Source organism: Lampetra fluviatilis, chromosome 41 (assembly GCF_964198595.1).
Source record: "Lampetra fluviatilis chromosome 41, kcLamFluv1.1, whole genome shotgun sequence".
NCBI lineage: Eukaryota > Metazoa > Chordata > Hyperoartia > Petromyzontiformes > Petromyzontidae > Lampetra > Lampetra fluviatilis.
In genome coordinates this window covers 11,141,628-11,162,721 of record NC_136315.1, presented here as the reverse complement: position 1 = coordinate 11,162,721, position 21,094 = coordinate 11,141,628, and the positions used below count along the sequence as shown (strand labels likewise).

At 49.2% G+C, this 21,094-nt stretch overlaps 1 protein-coding gene across 1 annotated transcript in view; it reads left to right on the top strand.

Moving 5' to 3' along the window:
• Window positions 1–21,094, top strand: part of LOC144946561 (annexin-B12-like) — a 52,777-nt gene that overhangs the window by 1,963 nt on the left and 29,720 nt on the right. The window contains exon 2 of the mRNA XM_078875571.1: window positions 7,326–7,395. Coding sequence (XP_078731697.1) covers window positions 7,327–7,395 — 69 coding nt within the window. The 5' untranslated portion in view covers window position 7,326. The remainder of the gene's footprint in view (window positions 1–7,325; window positions 7,396–21,094) is intronic.

The following is a 21,094-nucleotide window of genomic DNA, read 5'->3' as shown; positions in this document are numbered from 1 at the left end:
GTAGAGGCGTTGCATGGCGTGTGATGTTCACGGCATCTCTGTCAAAAGTCTCTTCGCGTGCGATTGCACGATGAGTTGCTGTGAGACCGGCAATGCGACGGGCCTGGTCGCGACCACGTCGAAATCGTTCATGACCGGAGGCTCACTCAAGGTTAAGAGGTCATCGAGCCCAGTATCGTCGATTCCACCTTATCGCTTCCCCCTGCCGTCTCCCCCTAGATCAGTTTTCCAGCATCGACCCAAATGGCTGCTGATGGGATTACCTCCCACCCCGACCAGCTTCCTGCCTCAATCAGTCCACATCGCTTTCCTGCCCCGATATTACCCCGTCCTGCTACTCGAGTGTTAGCATTGTCGCCACGGTATTCAGTGGATAGATATCTAACAGTGTAGAGATGGTTGACGATCATAGACGTTCTCCTAACAGGCTAACATGCTATCCGGCAGTCTACGCACGCATGTGTGTTCGTTGTCAGATGTTAACCACACTCCATGTTAAACTCCACAATGGAGGTTTCGTAACTTAGCAGTGTTTTCCTGAATGCCTCCACGATTCTACTCTTGTGGCGCATGTCTGTCGAAACGAGCCCACAGTGTTTCCAGCTTCCACACGAGTGGCTGGGCAACATCGCTCTGGAAGGCCCCTGAGCTGACGGGCTGTGGAAATCTTTCCACAAAGAGAGATATGGACTTTTGTTTTCCCTTGGCCCTAAGCCCAGACAAAATGCACTATAGTGTTTTGTCCTTCCCCCTCACCCCCAGTTAGCAGGGTTGGCTTACGTACGGTGCGAAAGAAGTTCAACATGCATACATAACCAACCTCTATGGAAGTGATTCGCGTAGGATCTAAAACCCCCGAGTGCGAAAACCGGGGTATCTGGTCACTGTCCATCAGATACTCTGGTTTTGTATCTGCCAATAATGTTGGTGGTTCGTTGTCTCCGGTGTAATTGAATGACTAACCATCGTTTGATACCCTGACATGGAACGGGATGGTTTAATACAGTGGTAAATCACACACACACACTGGAACAATACTTTAACTCAAACAAGTATTTTATTTATTAAATGCAAAAATGCCAATTTTTTAATAGACAACCGGTGATCGGTACAAAGGTACTGTATTTATCAAAAAGCAAATCAGGCAATGCTCTATGCAAAATCAATCGTGATACAAAAAAACAGTATTAAAAGTAATAAATGTATATACACGACTCAAAATGTATAGGGACTTGATACCACAGACCGAAGTAGTTGTGATACTTTTTGATGACTGGAATTTAAGCACAGTTCGGTACCCTTAAGTCGCAGTCAATGGACACGCGTCTTCTGCCTGTAGGAATCGTTGCACACGATGGTCTCCTCCGGTGCAGTGCGGATGTTAACAGCGTTCTGCCGCAGCGATACAGCCGCGCGGTAGCAGTGGCAGTGGCAGCTGTCAGCTTGATGAACGAAGGCCCCGTCACAGTGACGACTAAGTCATGGACCGTTAATGAGAGCACGGCGGCGGTGCTATCAACACTGAACTCTGACGGAGTGCAGACACAATTTTTCTCGTGAATGTAGACAGTGACCGCACTCTTTCTCCGTCAAGTGTCAGATATCTTCACCGTGATAATAGTCCACGGAACTTGTAGTTGTAAGCTCGTGTTGATTACAGCTTGTGGCTTGATTAGCAGTGCAGTCGGTGTTTTCTCCTCTTTGTTGATTTTCTCCTCGAGTTGTACTTTTTCACGAATCACTCTTAGGCACGTTCCCTCTTCAACAACGGAAAATTTCCAGGTCTCATTTAAACAGTTCCAGTACTCTATTACTTAAACTTTAACTCCTGAAACGTCTCAATAGATTATTGCTTTTAACTTATTACAGCTGTGTTACAGCTTCTCTTAAACTTCTCCATTGCCTTCTACTATTCGTTCAGTGCTGGCTCTTTGTCTTGGCAGTGTATAGCCGGGTCTCGTGATGGGCAGCGTTCCAAGGGCACGAGCTATTGCGCTCAGCCGACGTGAAGCACAGTGTCCTAACCACTACTGGTCTGCCCACAGTTCAGCGGTGGCTTGCGTGGATATATTAATATCATGAATTGACCAATATATGCCAATTCTTTATTTAATTTATTATCCGATCTTTTCCATGACAAAGAACTGCCTCTATTTTTGTGAAGCAATGGAGACCGGATAGATTTAAATGAAGCTCCAATGCTTGGCCATCAATCTATCCTTTTTTTCCGGACATAAAGGTAGTTTGTGTGTTTGGCCTCATGTTCCACGCCTGGTGCAGCACAGTTGATCACTATAATGACCACATAGAGTAGGCCTTTCTACAGGGTTCTCATTGCTACATAGCTATCAAGTCAAGTTAGACTCCTATCTGTTGTGCCACGTTCCTTTCAATGCAAACACTTTCAGAACAAGCAATACGTTATGCAACCACCGCAACTTATGCATTTTATATTCAACTAATTTATCCAATGGTATTACCGACGACAGCGTGTGCCCAGTGAGATCGCAAACATGGGTGCGCGTCAGTGGTACCTAGGGAACACGTCATCACTCCTGCTGAAGCAGCCAATCAGCTGCCAGGAAAACAATCTCGATGCAACATGGCTATCGTCGTGGCATTCAAGCCCCTGTGTAAGATGGCCGCTGTGACGGCACCGCTCTGTGCATTCATCCACGCTGAGTTTGCCCGACTATTTTACAAGGGAGAAGCGTGGTGCGTGAGCACAGCAGCAACAACAAAAAACAAACGACCAAAAATGTCAATATTGCAGAGATCGAGTATTTCACAACTAACGACCGAGTTGTTTGAAAGTCGTAAATTAAACACACGCGAATAAAAATAAACAGCGCAAATTTAATCGAGCAGGAGGCACCAGAAAAAAGTAAAGTACATGTGCAAGTAAGCTCTGTGTTTTGGTATAATTGGCACCAAGCTTTCATAGAGAGGCAGAAGTATGCCAGATACGTGGAGCGGTAACACGAAAACACTTAATACCAATTAAGTATTTAACAAATAGGATTATCCAGGGGACAGGTTTGAGTTAATTACAATACTCTTTGGTTTTTTTGGTAAAGTCACGTAGGTAAAAAAAATGAAAACTAAATTAAATCACGACGTTTCAGGCGCAACACAAGCGTCCTTCAGGTGGGGACAAAGTAGCAAAAGCACAACCGCTTAAGTGTGTCTAACAGATAGCTGTGACGAGGAATTATATAGTCGCTGGGGATGGAGGGAGGGGGGCATGGTGAGTGTGTGGGCGGGCTGTGGACTGGGAGGCAACGATGTGAGGAACGGGGTGGGTGTTGGGAGGCAACGCATGGAGCTCAAACTGAAGCCTTGTGATGCAGGGGGCGGAAGTAGATAAGAAAGCTAAGATTAAGCAGCCTTTTGTTATGCTGCCAGGGGGGCAAATTAGAAATGCGCAAGATGAACACTAACGTGTGGTAATGGTGATGGTAGTGTGTGAAGCTGGGGGTAACAGACTGAGAATAAGGATATGATTATGAAAATAAATCTAAACTGGCTGTCTAGCAGTAAACTGCACGGCAGCTAAAGTTTAACTTGGTTAATTACATCCTTCCAATAATTGCTCAATTTGAATCCATCATCTCGGTTGAAGTTACGTCTGTTTGTATATCTGGAAAATCAGAAAGGCGCAAGCTAAACTTGCACGCTCGAAATAACGTGGCAATGGTGAGTATGAATCCTTGCAGTCACGAAAGCTTCAAATCTAGAATTAATTACAATGGTACGTTTTAGAGGGGGCATCAAGGGCAAAACGGAGAGCGGAGTGGTTTAATGGAATGAGACATTTTAACAAAGATTCGGAAGCTAGGTGGTAGATGGTGTTGCAATAATCAAATATTGTATGGGCAGGATGAGCTATTTTTTTAGATGGAGTCGAGCTGGTATACAGCGTTTGTTTCTGTATAGGAATCCATTTTCGGTATGCATCATATTGGCCATTTGATCATGGTGGATCTGGAAAGATAGTTTTGAGTCCAGGAGAAGGCCTAGATATTTCAACTTTCCTAGATATTTCAACTTGCTCAATAAGGCGCGTCTTGGCAAGACAGGTTTGCATACCTGTCAACCAGGTCGGTCGCTGGTACCGTTATCTCAACAGCGTCTTCATGTGCCGATGGAGAGTACTAGTGATCGTAGCCATTGCTCATAGAAAGTCCCATGTGTTGTAGTGGATGTCTTGACATGAGTGGTATTACTCTTTGGTTCTTTCAGTAAAGTCACGTAGAAAGAAAATTTATTAAATAATATTATACGCCGTTTCGATTGCAACACAAGCAATCGTCATCAGGTAGAACTAATTCTAGATTTGAAGCTTTCGTGACTGCAAGGATTCATATTCTTAGGTTTTTTCAGTAAAGTCACGTAGGTAAAACATTAAAATTAATAAAAATAAAATAAAAATCACGACGTTTCGGAGGCAACACAAGCTTCCGTCTTCAGGTGGAACCGTCACAGCCACGACAGCTGTATCAAGTAAATGAGAGATTACAAGAGCTACCACTCCGTATATATAATGGTTGGAGAGGGGGGAAGGGCCAAGTACGGCACACTTTTTATTAATATGGTAAGGTGAGGCTTAAGAGGCTGAGCCTTTGTTATGGAGAGGTATGGTTTGTGACTAAGCCTGGCCTACATAACAATAGTGTGAAAAAAGAAACAACTAAACATGGTAAAACAAGCCTGGCTGTCTATCAATAACCTGTAATAGTTGTCTGTCAAATAAGATGGTCCAAATAAGTGTAGTTAAATATTTTTTGCATGGTTAATCACATCTTTCCAATGATTACTCAGTTTGTAACCATCCAAGAATGGTAGAAAGATGGTAAACTACCATTCTTGGATATTCTGTTTGAGAGGAGGCCTGACGGATCCTTGGGACATTCTGTCTACAGGAAAGCCACCCAAACAGATTCCTACTTGAAACCGGATTCCCACCACCACCCATCTCAAAAGAATTCTCTCATCAAAACGCTATACCACAGAGCCCATGGCATTTCTGACCAACACCACCTGGCCGGTGAATTAAGACATGTACATCGGGCCCTCAGGATGAACGGATACTCTGACCGCACTATCCGCCAATCTGTTTCTCCCACCACACAGAAACAGCCACATGAAACTCCGACCAAAACTATCACGTTACCATACATAGCAGGCGTGACCAAAAAGATCTCCAAAATTCTAAACAAACATAAGATCCAAGTCCGATTCAGTACAGTGCATAAAATCCGTGATCTGATTCTATCTGTGAAGGATGTCATTCCTGACTTACAGTATCCTGGAGTCTACAAATTGAGTTGCAGTTGTGGTGATTGCTACATTGGAGAAACTAAACGTCATGTTTCTGATCGTGTCCGTGAGCACAAGTCAGATCTGAAACACGGCAGAACTGATTCTTCGGCCGTTGCCGATCATTGCTACAACTCGGTGGGCTCTCATGAAATTGTCTTTTCCGAGACCAAGGTGCTCTGCAAACCTCCTGGCTACCATCAAAGGTTTGTACACGAAGCCATACAAATATACAAACACAGACATCATTTCAACCGTGATGATGGTTACAAACTGAGTAATCATTGGAAAGATGTGATTAACTACACTTATTTGGACCATCTTATTTGACAGACAACTATTACAGGTTATTGATAGACAGCCAGGCTGTTTTACCATGTTTAGTTGTTTCTTTTTTCACACTATTGTTATGTAGGCCAGGCTTAGTCACAAACCGTACCTCTCCATAACAAAGGCTCAGCCTCTTAAGCCTCACCTTACCATATTAATAAAAAGTGTGCCGTACTTGGCCCTTCCCCCCTCTCCAACCATTATATATACGGAGTGGTAGCTCTTGTAATCTCTCATTTACTTGATACAGCTGTCGTGGCTGTGACGGTTGGTTCCACCTGAAGACGGAAGCTTGTGTTGCCTCCGAAACGTCGTGATTTTTATTTTATTTTACTTTTATTAATTTTAATGTTTTACCTACGTGACTTTACCGAAAAAACCTAAGAATAGGTAGAACTAAATTTGAGAGCGAGACACAAGCAGAGAGAGACACAACATAGACACACAGAGACCCAATGCCTCTGTGTCGTGGCCTTAAATAGAGAGAGAGGGGGGGGGAAGAGTGAGAGGTGGGTCTGCTGGAGCAGAGAAATTAGCATGTCAATGAGAGAGCTGTGTGTAAATCAAACCCGCGGTGGCAGGGGGAGCGAAAGCCCCAGCAAGACTGGTAAATTTACACAGGGGACGTGACGCGACCTTGGCAGCCATGTTGCTCGGGGGTTGTTCTCCTGGCCGCTGATTGGCTGCTGTAGCTGGAGTCATGACGTTGCCAGGCGACCGTTGAGGCACCGTCCATCTTTGGCATCGCACCAGATGGGACGCGCTCAGCTTTGCCGGGTTTACGCAGTGTGTTGTTGTTCCTCCTCGGGTCCAAGGGTCCTAATGATGCTTGCCTCCATGGCCTCGTGCTGCATACGGCACTGAGAGCACTGTGTACACACATGCAGTGATCACGGAGCCGTGTGCTCTCACTGCTGTGTGTACACGCAGTGCTGGGAGAGCCGTGTGCTGTCACTGTTCTGTGTACACACACAGTGCTGACGGAGCTGTGTGTATCCTAGCTAGATTTGACTTGTTTACACTTTTAATCGCCACTGACGATAACGTGACTTTCACATGTTTTTGTAATTTGGAATTCCTGGCAATGTGCTCTTCTGTTTAATTTTAAACCTCCGTCCGCCTCTGAGCCAATGCTTGAAAGAGCCAAGAAGAAATCAGACGTTTAACATTCTTGGTGTTGCACCCAAGGGTGCACAGAAAAGCATTTGGAACCACTAATGTTATCCCATATCGTCTATTGCAGAGTGAATTCTGATTATGACGATAGTGTGAGGTGCTATTACGTGGTTGCTTAAATGCGTTGTAATTCTGCTCTATACATTTTCGTGTTGCCTTGCACATTAAAGCCAGCTCATGAAATAATTAAATGGAACAACCTTGCAGAACTTGAGATCATCTACAATATCAGCATGAAGCGCTATTGTCGTGATTTTAAAACTATGCATCGTTAGCTTGGGTTTTTGCGGTGCCCATTTAAACAATCTCCATTAACATTTGTGAAAAACACCCAAGTTTGTATGTATGTTGAACTTCTTTCGCACTGTACGTAGATAACCGTGCTAATCGAAGTTTGCAGTAATATCCCAGCCATGCACTGCCTAGTATATCGGTGTAATGTTATACAGTATATTTCATAACCGTGTCTGCATTGTAAATGTTTGTGTATACTCCCATAGGATGTCGTACCCCGGCTACCCTGGAGGGGGCTACCCCCCAGCCTATCCTCCAGGCGCAGGGCCTTATCCGGTGAGCGCTCGCAGAACAACACCCAACGCATTCCCTCTGAGCAGGCAGCACCCAGCACACAGCTCTATAGCGCAAGGGAATTGCCACTTTACACCAGTCCAAGGGATTGATTTGGTCATGCTTATCGTTTAAACAGATTAATGGCTCTTGCTTTTCTTTTTACACATGACACCAGAGGCCCGAGTAACGAATGGCCAGTATCAGTAATGCAATGTGCGTAACTGCTGGTTTGTTCTGGCTCTTTGGAAAATTGCCTTTAATTGATGGTGGCTGTCCATTATTGCCCTTTGAGATGACGCATACGTCTGGGTTACAGTCCTTTTTCCATCCGGCTGAGTGAAATGTGCCTGGCTGTTTAGGGTCTTATATACGTAGCCAACTGTGCTAATCCGAGGTGGGGTAAGGACAACAAACTAAACACATGGCAACCAGCTTCATTTTTTGAGTAGTCCATTGTGTGGTGGCTATATAAGTCACCCCTATCTACAGCCGGGTGAATGACCGCTGGCAGAGGTGATGATGGCCATTTATTATTTAGGGAATAATATACATTGATGACTGTCACACGATCAACTGTGAGTGTAATCGTTAATGTGCCATCACTTGTGGTATTGCACTTGAGAGCAGTTCTTTAGGCCTTGCCTGATGAAGGTGGTGAGGAGGCCGTGTTTAGGGTGGTAGATAGCCGCAACAAGAGTGTAACCGTTTGTTCTGTAACTTAAACCATCCGCGTGATGTCCTCAACATGCATCTCCTTTAAGGCAACGTCTACTTTATGCCTTAGATTTTTGGCCAGGAAGTCACATATAGGTCTTGAGTTGGGGCATTCAAAGACCTCATCGGATCGATGTCTGTTTCTTGAAAGGGCCTTTTTTGGAATTTAGCTCTTCTGATCCGATGTGGATTCGAATTAATGACGGTCATTTCACCCAGATGATGGTATTGTGTTCAAGATTACACGAAAACACGTAACACGTCTCCCACCCCACAGCAGAATGAGCGAATGTCTACTTTAAAAACACTTGAGAAAGCTCCGCTACCACAGTAATACCCCATTTTACGTCTCCCCCTTTTACATAATTTCACAAACATGTCATCACTTAATACAACGACCTGATTTGTCGCCTCAACCCACATTGATGTCGCTGACAGCATCTGTTTTTTCCCGTATCTATTGCCTTAGCCTTCATCTACATACCCTGTACTTTGCTTTGGTTGACGTCGTTGCGATATTCGTCGCACATTTCAGGAACGCATCCCCGACATAAACTGGGGTATTACTATATTACATTTGCCAGGGAGTCATTCCCAAAGTGTTAATATAGGGCTCAACATCACATTCTTAGAGTTAAACGATGCGTATTCTGAACCCCCTGCAGTGATCTTTCGCAAGCGCATCATTTCAGAAAACCAGATCAACAGGAAGCAAGATTCAAATGCAGTCATCAGGAGGAGAAAACGGGGATGTGCGCGACTTAGTCCATGGGCCAGAGCAGATATTGGTTACATCCAACATAGCAAAATGCGAGCAGCACCAATGTATTGATATCCGAATGAGAATCAGAATTTTTATTTAGACTGGAGGAATCTGATGAGCTATGGGTCGGTCAGCAAGTTACAACAGCAAACAATACAAAAAAAACGACGAGTGCAAAATAGAGAAAAAGGTTAGCTAGTCTCTAGATATAAATGAGAAATAATTTATATTACACTAGCGGGAAGTACCCGGCGTTGCCTGGACAAAAAAGACACACACACACATCGACTTATACACAACAACAACCGCCATTCGCCACTAAATGGTGGTGATATCACCACGACGCTTGTGCTAGGCTATGTGCACCTTGAGGCCACATGAAGTCTCGAATGCCCGCTGGCAGGAGGTCACGGGGCAGACCCAGGTACCACGGGTTTACTGACTGAGACGACTGGCTGATGCACCACCTGTGCCCCCTACTGTGCCAACTTGCTGTGCTTTAGCCACCCGGCGCTCCGCTCGTTGTTGTGAGCATCGCTCCTCCGCCCTCCGTTGTTGTTGGAGGGCGACTGCCTCCAACTGCTCAGTAGCGTCCTTCATGAGCCTCCTCCACTGAGGCCGATCTTGACACCACTGGTACCAGTCATCGGCAAGTCCACTCAGCTCCACGTCCTGTACCACATCGCTCCATTTCTTCTCTAGCCCGTGTCGCGCCCGTTTAGCCCCCTCTATTCGGCCGAACAAAAGCTGTTTAGGCATGTGGTGGCTGGGCATGCAAGCTACATGGCCCAGCCAATGCAGCCTTGCCTGTCGGAGGAGCTCACCGATGGGACTTTTGCTCAGATCTTTCAAGGATTTGTCAGCTCCTCACACAATCCAGCCTGGTTAAACCCAGGATGTATCGTAGGCAGGCCAGCCTAAATGTTTCTAACCAGCGAAGATGTTCCATTAGGGGGGTCCACGTTTCGCAAGCGTAGAGAAGGGAGGGAATGACCGTGGCCGAGAAGACCTGAAGCTTCGTGCGGAGCGACAGTCCAGGTAGCTTCCACACAGCATTACGCAACCGATGAAAAGATATTGCCGCTCGACTGATTCGGAGTGAGACCTCTGCTGTTAAACCGGAGCCGGTCATGAGCACACTGCCCAGGTATGAGAAACTCTCCACTCTCTCCACAACTGCCCCATCACCGATTGGGAGTTGTGGGGGTGGAGTGTCCGATGGTACAAAATGCCCAGGCAGGTGCTTAGTTTTGGTAGGGCTGATAGTAAGGCCCCACCTCTTAGTGGCATGCTCCATTTTCAGCAGCAGCGTCTCCAACTCCTCCTCTGAATGAGCAGCAATTACCAAATCATCGGAGTGGAAGAAAGGCAGGCGCCTCTTACAGATGACTCGTCGATGGTCAGAGGGCAGATCAGCTCCACGGTAGGTCCTGGTGTCAAGGACATGGGCTCGCATCCGCTGGTTCGTCACTATGTAGTCCAGCAGATGTTCTTACTTGGACACGGCATGCATCCATGATGTTGTGTGGATGCGCCGATGCCGGAACAGCGTATTGATAATTACAAGCCCATGGGCTGCACACAAATCTAGCAGCCTCCTGCCGTTGTTATTGAGCTGATCTGGCTCATGCCTTCCAATCACTTCAGACCAGGTGCCAGCATCATGACCAACTCAGACATAGAAGTCACTCAACAAGATGACTCTATTCCAAGGGCCACTTTAACTACCACCTGTGACAGGAGGTCATAGAAGGCATCGATGACCTCCTGGCACACATGGACTTAGACACACATATCGACTTACAAACACACAGCGACTCGCACACACACACACATCGACTCTCATTGACACACATCGACTCAAACACATCGACACAGACACGCACATGGACTCACACGCACACATGGACTTAGACACACATGATTATAAAATGTACTAACCTAATTGTTAAATATTAGTTGTCTATATATACTCTTTGGTTGTTTCGGTAAAGTCACGTAGATACAAAAAAAATACTAATAAATCACGACGTTTCAATAGCAACGCAAGCCACCGTCTTCAGATGAAACATTACAGCAGGCAGACTGCTGAGGAGTAAATGTTGCGAGAGAGCTACTGCAACCAAAGGTTATATAGGTTATATATAGGTGGCTACAACCCAAATGTAAGTGGGCGGGCTAGGGATGACATTTGCAAGTACAGTAAAACCTTGGATTGCGAGTTACTTTCGTCTGTGAGTGTTTTGCAAGACGAGAAATTTTTTAAAATAAATTTTAACTTGATAAACGAGTGAGCTCTTGCAATACGAGTAGTACGTATACGCTTTGTCTGCCTAGCGTCACGTGATCACAACTGAGCCGATGGTTCTTCTCTCTCTCGCTGCGCGATTGTGCGTAATCGTCCTTCATGCTCGGTCTCAGTCGGCGTGCCTCACTCGTATAGTCAACATCCGTGCGAGCGTATACTGTTTACTATATAGTGTTGTGACCACGTGTGTGTGCGTAAAGCATTTTTTAAATTTTGTGTCCAAGTGTAGTGACTGTTTTTTAGTAACTGTACTGCAACAATGCTTTTTGCCTCCTCAAAAGGAGGCAAAAGCAAGTGTCATTGGATAGGTTCCTTGTTAAAGTCGCACAAAAAGAATAAGATTCCAGTGAGCCAACAGATGGCAGTGATTCCATTAGTGACAGTGAAAGTCGTCCTACACAATAACCCTTCTCTCCTCTCTCTCCTCTCCCTCACACCAGCCACGATTAAATTTATTTAATACATTTGATTACTTTATATTAAATTTAAATAATACAAATATTACAAATATTTTGTATGAATAATTTTTACATGAATATTTTTGGGTTGTGGAACGAATCATCTGAGTTTCCATTATTTCTCATGGGGAAATTCGCTTTGATATACGAGTGTTTTGGATTACAAACACGTTTCCGGAACGAATTATGCTCGTAATCCAAGGTTTTACTGTAAATGTAATCACAGAGAGGGTAGGAGTGGATGGGCTCGGCTAATCCGAGGAGGGGGAGGGGGGGCTGCCGCAATGGGCGAGAGGGTGAAATTTACAGAGGGAAAAAGGTGATAGACAAAAGGATATCAAACTTAGCAAACTTAGAAATGTAATGCAAGTCAGAGAGTCGGCCAACACAACAGTTAACACTTTACCTGATTGATCAACGTCCTTCCGAAGATTGCTAAATTTTGCATCCATCTTCTCGGTTGAAGTCATGTCTGAGTTGTGTGGAAATCCTCCCCGTAGAGGTGGTTAAATCTTTATTTTAAGCTTTCGTGACTGCAGGAATTCATACTATTCATTATTATTTGTCTACACACACACACAACGCACACACATTGACTAACACACACATCGACTGACACACACACATCGACTCGCACACACCGACTTGTACACACACACACGAACGTACACACACATCGTGGCAGACACACACATCGACTCACACACACACAAGGACATAGACACACACATTAATATTTTAATATTGAGCAACTTAATTGTGAAATATTAGTTGTCTACACACAAACATTATTATTTTAATATTTCCAAACTTTTTTTTAAATATTAGTTTTATATATATGCGTGAGCTTGGCGAAAGAAGCAAGAAAATAGCACTTACTTAACATTGCCATGGTGAGGCCTAGTCCCATGCAGAGCCCCCGACCTCGCCTAGATTGCCCAGCCGGCCGAGGTGGCACCTTGGAAGGCTGGGGGCTGGGCCGCTACCCCCCCCACCCACGATTCCCCGCCCGCTCTGCAGTAATATCTACGTCCTAAACTAGTAGCATCTACCGACTCTATAGTAGTGTAGAGGAGTAGTGGGAGGAAGTGAGGCCATCGGCAGGAAAGAACGGGATTACGTCATAGGGTGACGTGACGTTACCAAGAGTAGAGGGGTACTTAAAGGGGACCCCAGGCCAAGGGGCAGGGTCGTTGTGGGGAGCCAAGGGAACGGAGTGCTCGAGGGGACGGAAGACACGCCGCTCGGCACCGAGACCCGAGGCTGAGGATAGGCCGAGGAGTTAGGTGGGTACCGGGACGGTCCACGGGAAGGACCAAGTGTAGAAGTGTCTACCTCGGGTGTGTTCCGGTGATACTGTACGTGAGTGTAGTAGTTAATAAACTGGCAAGAGCCCTTACAGAGAATCTCGTCTCCATGTGAGTTTACACCACAACAGTAGTAACTGCACGTATCGGGGTGGGGGGGGGAAGAAGAGGACATCACACTGAAGAATTGACCTCGGCGTTTTGTGTATTTTGAGTGAATTTTTTTACGCGTTAAAGAAAATGCCCCCTCACCCCCACCGAACGCGTGTGACTTGGTAGGGGCCGTCCCCCCCCAGCGGCGAAGGCGTGTGAGTTGGTATGGTCGATTGCGCACTATTTAATAAATATATAAACGAAATCTGCACAAAATTGCTAAATAAAGTACTTTAAAGTTGACGGATGGGAAAAAAGGAATAGTGCTTGCTTACCGCGGGGCTTACGGTGTGCTACCTGCTTATTTTTGTTTTATGTAAACCCCACTGTTTGAGAGCTAAAGCCCTCGCAAGCGTACGCATACACACAGACGGACAAAAAATGACATTCATAGGTAAGATAAGTCAAATTTATCAAGCCTTGGCAAGGCAGCAAAAAGAACAAAACTGTCCCAGACCACTCCAAGATAACGCCACAAAGTAGTTCCTCGATAAAATGCCACATTAACAGTGAACTATCAATACACATGTAATTAATTCTAATCAAAGGTACAAATAACATTTGCAAATGTGACTGTATCCAGCGCAAAGCTTCTGCTTCAGGATATCTTTTTAATGGCGGATATGAGGGAGTTATTTTATGGCCCACTCATTGATGTGTTTCATATAATTTACTCTTGTTGGCCACATCATGAAATTGGAAGCACTGAAGTGATACCACTTTAGGTGGTACCAACAAGTGGAATATCTGCTTGGGGCTCATGGATTTACTTCTTGGGAGTCTTCTTGAGAAGAGGCCACTGCTGAGACAGAGGCTGCACTGGTGCTTGTCTTTAAGATATTGATGCGAAACACAAGCAGCTGCTTGGCAGCACTAATGACGCTGTACGTGGAAGGAGGGAAGGTTGGGAAATAGGTGGAGAGAATGTGTGAAATGGGAGGATATAATGGGATTGAGAATGAGGGACGAGAGAGTGGGGTAGATGTGGGGTCAAGTTTCATTGAGTGGAGATGATGCAGGGGGTGAGCTGAAGTGAATGGGAATGATGTAGCTCCCCATTGGTGATGGAACGGTTATGGAGAGAGTGGAGAGTTTCCCGTACCAGGGCAGTATGCTTATGACCAGCTCTGGTTTGAGAGAAAATGTCTCACTCTGAATCAGTTGGGCGATATCGTTTTCATCGGCTGCACAATGCTGTGTGGTAGCTAACCTGGTTTGTTGCTCCGCACAAAGCTTCGGGTCTTCTCGGCTACAGTCATGCCCTCCCTTCTCTATGCCAGTAAAACGTGGGTCACTCTAATGGAACATTTGCGTCGGTTAGAAACATTCAGGCTAGCATGCCTACTATGCATCCTTTGTTTAACCAGGCTGGATTGTGTGAGGAGCTCACAAATCCTTGAAAGATCTGGACACATTCCCATCAGTGAGTTCCTCCGGTAGACAAAGCTGCGTTGGCTTGGTCATGTAGCCCTGCATGCCCAGCCACCGCATGCCCAAGCAGCTTCTGTTTGGCTGCATAGAGGGGGCTAAACGAGCACGACATGGGCTGGAGAAGAGATTGACTGATGCGGTACAGGAGGTTGTGGAGCTGAGTGAATTTGCCAGCTAATGGTGCTAGCGGTGTCAAGATCGGCCTCCACGGAGGAGGCTCGTGAAGGATGCTACTGGGCAGTTTGAGGCAGTTACCCTCGAGCAACAACGGAGGGCAGAGGAGTGATGCTCAAAACAATGAGCAGCACGCCGGGCGGATAAAATGGAGCAAGTTGGCACAGTAGGGGGTACAGCTGGTGCATCTACCAGTCATCTCAGTCAGCCAACCCATGCCACCTGGGTGTGTCCCAAGACCTCTTGTCAGCGAGCCTTCGACACTACACGTGGCCTCAAAGTGCACCTGGCCTGGCACAGGCGCCATGGTGACGTCACCGTCACTTAGTGGCGAATGGCGGGTATTGGTATTGGATTGGGTATGATGCAGGGGGTGAGCTGGTGTGAGTGGGGATACCACAAGAGTGAGCTGGAGTGGGTGGAGATGAAGGGGGTGAGCTGGTGTGAGTGGGGATAATGAAGGGGGTGAGCTGGTGTGAGTGGGGATGATGAAGGGGTGAGCTGGAGTGAGTGGGGATGATGAAGGGGGTGAGCTGGAGTGAGTGGAGAAGATACAGGGGGTGAGCTGGTGTGAGTGGAGAAGATGCAGGGGGTGAGCTGGAGTGAGTGGGGATAATGCAGGGGGGTGAGCTGGAGTGAGTGGAGAAGATACAGGGGGTGAGCTGGTGTGAGTGGGGATAATGAAGGGGGTGAGCAGGTGTGAGTGGGGATGATGAAGGGGTGAGCTGGAGTGAGTGGGGATGATGAAGGGGGTGAGCTGGTGTGAGTGGGTATGATGGAGGGGGTGAGCTGGTGTGAGTGGGGATGATGAAGGGGGTGAGCTGGAGTGAGTGGGGATGATGAAGGGCGTGAGCTGGTGTGAGTGGGGATAATGAAGGGGGTGAGCTGGTGTGAGTGGGGATGATGAAGGGCGTGAGCTGGAGTGAGTGGGGATGATAAAGGGGTGAGCTGGAGTGAGTGGGGATAATGCAGGGGGTGAGCTGGTGTGAGTGGGGATAATGAAGGGGGTGAGCTGGTGTGAGTGGGGATAATGAAGGGGGTGAGCTGGTGTGAGTGGCGATGATGAAGGGGTGAACTGGAGTGAGTGAGGATAATGAAGGGGGTGAGCTGGTGTGAGTGGGGATAATGAAGGGGGTGAGCTGGTGTGAGTGGGGACGATGAAGGGCGTGAGCTGGTGTGAGTGGGGACAATGAAGGGGGTGAGCTGGTGTGAGTGGGGATGATGAAGGGCGTGAGCTGGAGTGGGTGGGGATGATGAAGGGGTGAGCTGGTGTGAGTGGGGATAATGAAGGGGGTGAGCTGATGTGAGTGGGGATGATGAAGGGGGGAGCTGGTGTGAGTGGGGATAATGAAGGGGGTGAGCTGGAGTGGGTGGGGATAATGAAGGGGTGAGCTGGTGTGAGTGGGGATAATGAAGGGGGTGAGCTGATGTGAGTGGGGATAATGAAGGGGGTGAGCTGGTGTGAGTGGGGATGATGAAGGGGGTGCGCTGGTGTGAGTGGGGATGATGAAGGGGGTGAGCTGGTGTGAGTGGGGATAATGAAGCGGTGAGCTGGTGTGAGTGGGGATAATGAAGGGGGTGAGCTGGAGTGGGTGGGGATAATGAAGGGGTGAGCTGGTGTGAGTGGGGATAATGAAGGGGGTGAGCTGGTGTGAGTGGGGATGATGAAGGGGGTGCGCTGGTGTGAGTGGGGATGATGAAGGGGGTGAGCTGGTGTGAGTGGGGATAATGAAGCGGTGAGCTGGTGTGAGTGGGGATAATGAAGGGGGTGAGCTGGAGTGGGTGGGGATAATGAAGGGGTGAGCTGGTGTGAGTGGGGATAATGAAGGGGGTGAGCTGGAGTGAGTGGGGATGATGAAGGGGGTGAGCTGGTGTGAGTGGGGATAATGAAGGGGGTGAGCTGGTGTGAGTGGGGATGATGCAGGGGGGTGAGCTGGAGTGAGTGGGGATGATGAAGGGGTGTGCTGGAGTGAGTGGGGATAATGCAGGGGGGTGAGCTGGTGTGAGTGGAGATAATGAAGGGGTGAGCTGGTGTGAGTGGGGATAATGAAGGGGTGAGCTGGTGTGAGTGGGGATAATGAAGGGGTGAGCTGGAGTGAGTGGGGATAATGAAGGGGGTGAGCTGATGTGAGTGGAGATAATGAAAGGGGTGAGCTGGTGTGAGTGGGGATGATGAAGGGGGTGAGCTGGTGTGAGTGGGAATAATGAAGCGGTGAGCTGGTGTGAGTGGGGATAATGAAGGGGGTGAGCTGGAGTGGGTGGGGATAATGAAGGGGTGAGCTGGAGTGAGTGGGGATAATGAATGGGTGAGCTGGTGTGAGTGGGGATAATGAAGGGGGTGAGCTGATGTGAGTGGGGATGATGAAGGGGTGAGCTGGAGTGAGTGGGGATAATGAAGGGGTGAGCTGGTGTGAGTGGGGATGATGAAGGGGGAGAGCTGGTGTGAGTGGGGATAATGAAGGGGGTGAGCTGGTGTGAGTGGGGATAATGAAGGGGGTGAGCTGATGTGAGTGGGGATGATGAAGGGGTGAGCTGGAGTGAGTGGGGATAATGAAGGGGTGAGCTGGTGTGAGTGGGGATGATGAAGGGGGTGAGCTGGTGTGAGTGGGGATGATGAAGGGGGTGAGCTGAAGTGAGTGGGGATGATGAAGGGCGTGAGCTGGTGTGAGTGGGGATAATGAAGGGGGTGAGCTGGTGTGAGTGGGGATGATGAAGGGCGTGAGCTGGAGTGAGTGGGGATGATGAAGGGGTGAGCTGGAGTGAGTGGGTATGATGAAGGGGGTGAGCTGGTGTGAGTGGGGATAATGAAGGGGCGAGCTGGTGTGAGTGGGGATAATGAAGGGGGTGAGCTGATGTGAGTGGGGATAATGAAGGGGGTGAGCTGGTGTGAGTGGGGATAATGAAGGGGGTGAGCTGGAGTGGGTGGGGATAATGAAGGGGTGAGCTGGTGTGAGTGGGGATAATGAAGGGGGTGAGCTGATGTGAGTGGGGATGATGAAGGGGGGAGCTGGTGTGAGTGGGGATAATGAAGGGGGTGAGCTGGAGTGGGTGGGGATAATGAAGGGGTGAGCTGGTGTGAGTGGGGATAATGAAGGGGGTGAGCTGATGTGAGTGGGGATGATGATAGGGGGAGCTGGTGTGAGTGGGGATAATGAAGGGGGTGAGCTGGTGTGAGTGGGGATGATGCAGGGGGTGAGCTGGAGTGAGTGGGGATGATGAAGGGGTGAGCTGGTGTGAGTGGGGATGATGCAGGGGGTGAGCTGGAGTGAGTGGGGATGATGAAGGGGGTGAGCTGGTGTGAGTGGGGATGATGAAGGGGTGAGCTGGAGTGAGTGGGGATGATGTAGGGGGGTGAGCTGGAGTGAGTGGGGATAATGAAGGGGGTGAGCTGGAGTGAGTGGGGATGATGCAGGGGGTGAGCTGGTGTGAGTGGGGATGATGCAGGGGGTGAGCTGGAGTTAGTGGGGATGATGTAGGGGGGTGAGCTGGTGTGAGTGGGGATGATGAAGAGGGTGAGCTGGAGTGAGTGGGGATGATGCAGGGGGTGAGCTGGTGTGAGTGGGGATGATGCAGGGGGTGAGCTGGAGTTAGTGGGGATGATGCAGGGGGGTGAGCTGCAGTGAGTGGGGATAATGAAGGGGGTGAGCTGATGTGAGTGGGGATAATGAAGGGGGTGAGCTGGTGTGAGTGGGGATAATGAAGGGGGTGAGCTGGTGTGAGTGGGGATAATGAAGGGGGTGAGCTGGAGTGGGTGGGGATAATGAAGGGGTGAGCTGGTGTGAGTGGGGATAATGAAGGGGGTGAGCTGATGTGAGTGGGGATGATGAAGGGGGGAGCTGGTGTGAGTGGGGATAATGAAGGGGGTGAGCTGGAGTGGGTGGGGATAATGAAGGGGTGAGCTGGTGTGAGTGGGGATAATGAAGGGGGTGAGCTGATGTGAGTGTGGATGATGATAGGGGGAGCTGGTGTGATTGGGGATAATGAAGGGGGTGAGCTGGTGTGAGTGGGGATGATGCAGGGGGTGAGCTGGAGTGAGTGGGGATGATGAAGGGGTGAGCTGGTGTGAGTGGGGATGATGCAGGGGGTGAGCTGGAGTGAGTGGGGATGATGAAGGGGGTGAGCTGGTGTGAGTGGGGATGATGAAGGGGTGAGCTGGAGTGAGTGGGGATGATGTAGGGGGGTGAGCTGGAGTGAGTGGGGATAATGAAGGGGGTGAGCTGATGTGAGTGGGGGGATGATGAAGGGGGTGAGCTGGTGTGAGTGGGGATGATGCAGGGGGGTGAGCTGGAGTGAGTGGGGATGATGCAGGGGGTGAGCTGGAGTGAGTGGGGATGATGCAGGGGGGTGAGCTGGAGTGAGTGGGGATAATGAAGGGGTGAGCTGGTGTGGGGATGATGAAGAGGGTGAGCTGGAGTGAGTGGGGATGATGCAGGGGGTGAGCTGGTGTGAGTGGGGATGATGCAGGGGGTGAGCTGGAGTTATTGGGGATGATGCAGGGGGGTGAGCTGCAGTGAGTGGGGATGATGAAGGGGGTGAGCTGGTGTGAGTGGGGATAATGAAGGGGTGAGCTGGTGTGAGTGGGGATAATGCAGGGGGGTGAGCTGGAGTGAGTGGAGAAGATACAGGGGGTGAGCTGGTGTGAGTGAGGATAATGAAGGGGGTGAGCTGGTGTGAGTAGGGATGATGAAGGGGGTGAGCTGGTGTGAGTGGGGATGATGAAGGGGGTGAGCTGGTGTGAGTAGGGATGATGAAGGGGGTGAGCTGGTGTGAGTGGGGATGATACAGGGGGTGAGCTGGAGTGAGTGTGGATGATGAAGGGGGTGAGCTGGTGTGAGTGGGGATAATGAAGGGGGTGAGCTAGTGTGAGTGGGGATAATGAAGGGGGTGAGCTGGTGTGAGTGGGGATGATGAAGGGGAGAGCTGGAGTGAGTGGGTATGATGAAGGGGGTGAGCTGGTGTGAGTGGGGATAATGAAGGGGTGAGCTGATGTGAGTGGGGATAATGAAGGGGTGAGCTGGTGTGAGTGGGGATGATGAAGGGGGTGAGCTGGTGTGAGTGGGGATAATGAAGCAGTGAGCTGGTGTGAGTGGGGATAATGAAGGGGGTGAGCTGGTGTGAGTGGGGATAATGAAGGGGTGAGCTGATGTGAGTGGGGATGATGAAGGGGTGAGCTGGTGTGAGTGGGGATGATGAAAGGGGTGAGCTGGTGTGAGTGGGGATAATGAAGGGGGTGAGTGGGGATGATGCAGGGGGTGAGCTGGAGTGAGTGGGGATGATGCAGGGGGGTGAGCTGGAGTGAGTGGGGATAATGAAGAGGTGAGCTGGTGTGAGTGGGGATGATGAAGATGGTGAGCTGGTGTGAGTGGGGATAATGAAGCGGGGAGCTGGTGTGAGTGGGGATAATGAAGGGGGTGAGCTGGAGTGAGTGGGGATAATGAAGGGGTGAGCTGGTGTGAGTGGGGATAATGAAGGGGGTGAGCTGGTGTGAGTGGGGATGATGCAGGGGGGTGAGCTGGAGTGAGTGGGGATGATGAAGGGGGTGAGCTGGTGTGAGTGGGGATGATGGAGTGAGCTGGAGTGAGTGGGGGTGATGCAGGGGGTTGAGCTGGAGTGAGTAGGGATGATGAAGGGCGTGAGCTGGTGTGAGTGAGGATAATGAAGGGGGTGAGCTGGTGTGAGTAGGGATGATGAAGGGGGTGAGCTGGTGTGAGTGGGGATGATACAGGGGGTGAGCTGGAGTGAGTGGGGATGATGAAGGGGGTGAGCTGGTGTGAGTGGGGATGATGGAGTGAGCTGGAGTGAGTGGGGGTGATGCAGGGGGGTGAGCTGGAGTGAGTAGGGATGATGAAGGGGGTGAGCTGGTGTGAGTGAGGATAATGAAGGGGGTGGGCTGGTGTGAGTAGGGATGATGAAGGGGGTGAGCTGGTGTGAGTGGGGATGATACAGGGGGTGAGCTGGAGTGAGTGGGGATGATGAAGGGGGTGAGCTGGTGTGAGTGGGGATAATGAAGGTGATGAGCTGATGTGAGTGGGGATAATGAAGGGGGCGAGCTGGTGTGAGTGGGGATAATGAAGGGGTGAGCTGGTGTGAGTGGGGATAATGAAGGGGGTGAGTTGGAGTGAGTGGGGATAATGAAGGGGGTGAGCTGGAGTGAGTGGGGATAATGAAGGGGATGAGCTGATCTGAGTGGGGATAATGAAGGGGATGAGCTGGTGTGAGTTGGGATAATGAAAGGGGTGAGCTGGTGTGAGTGGGGATAATGAAGGGGGTGAGCTGGAGTGAGTGGGGGTTATGCAGGGGGTGAGCTGGAGTGTGTGGGGGTGATGCAGGGGGGTGAGCTGGAGTGAGTGGGGATGACGCAGGGGGTGAGCTGGAGTGAGTGGGGGTGATG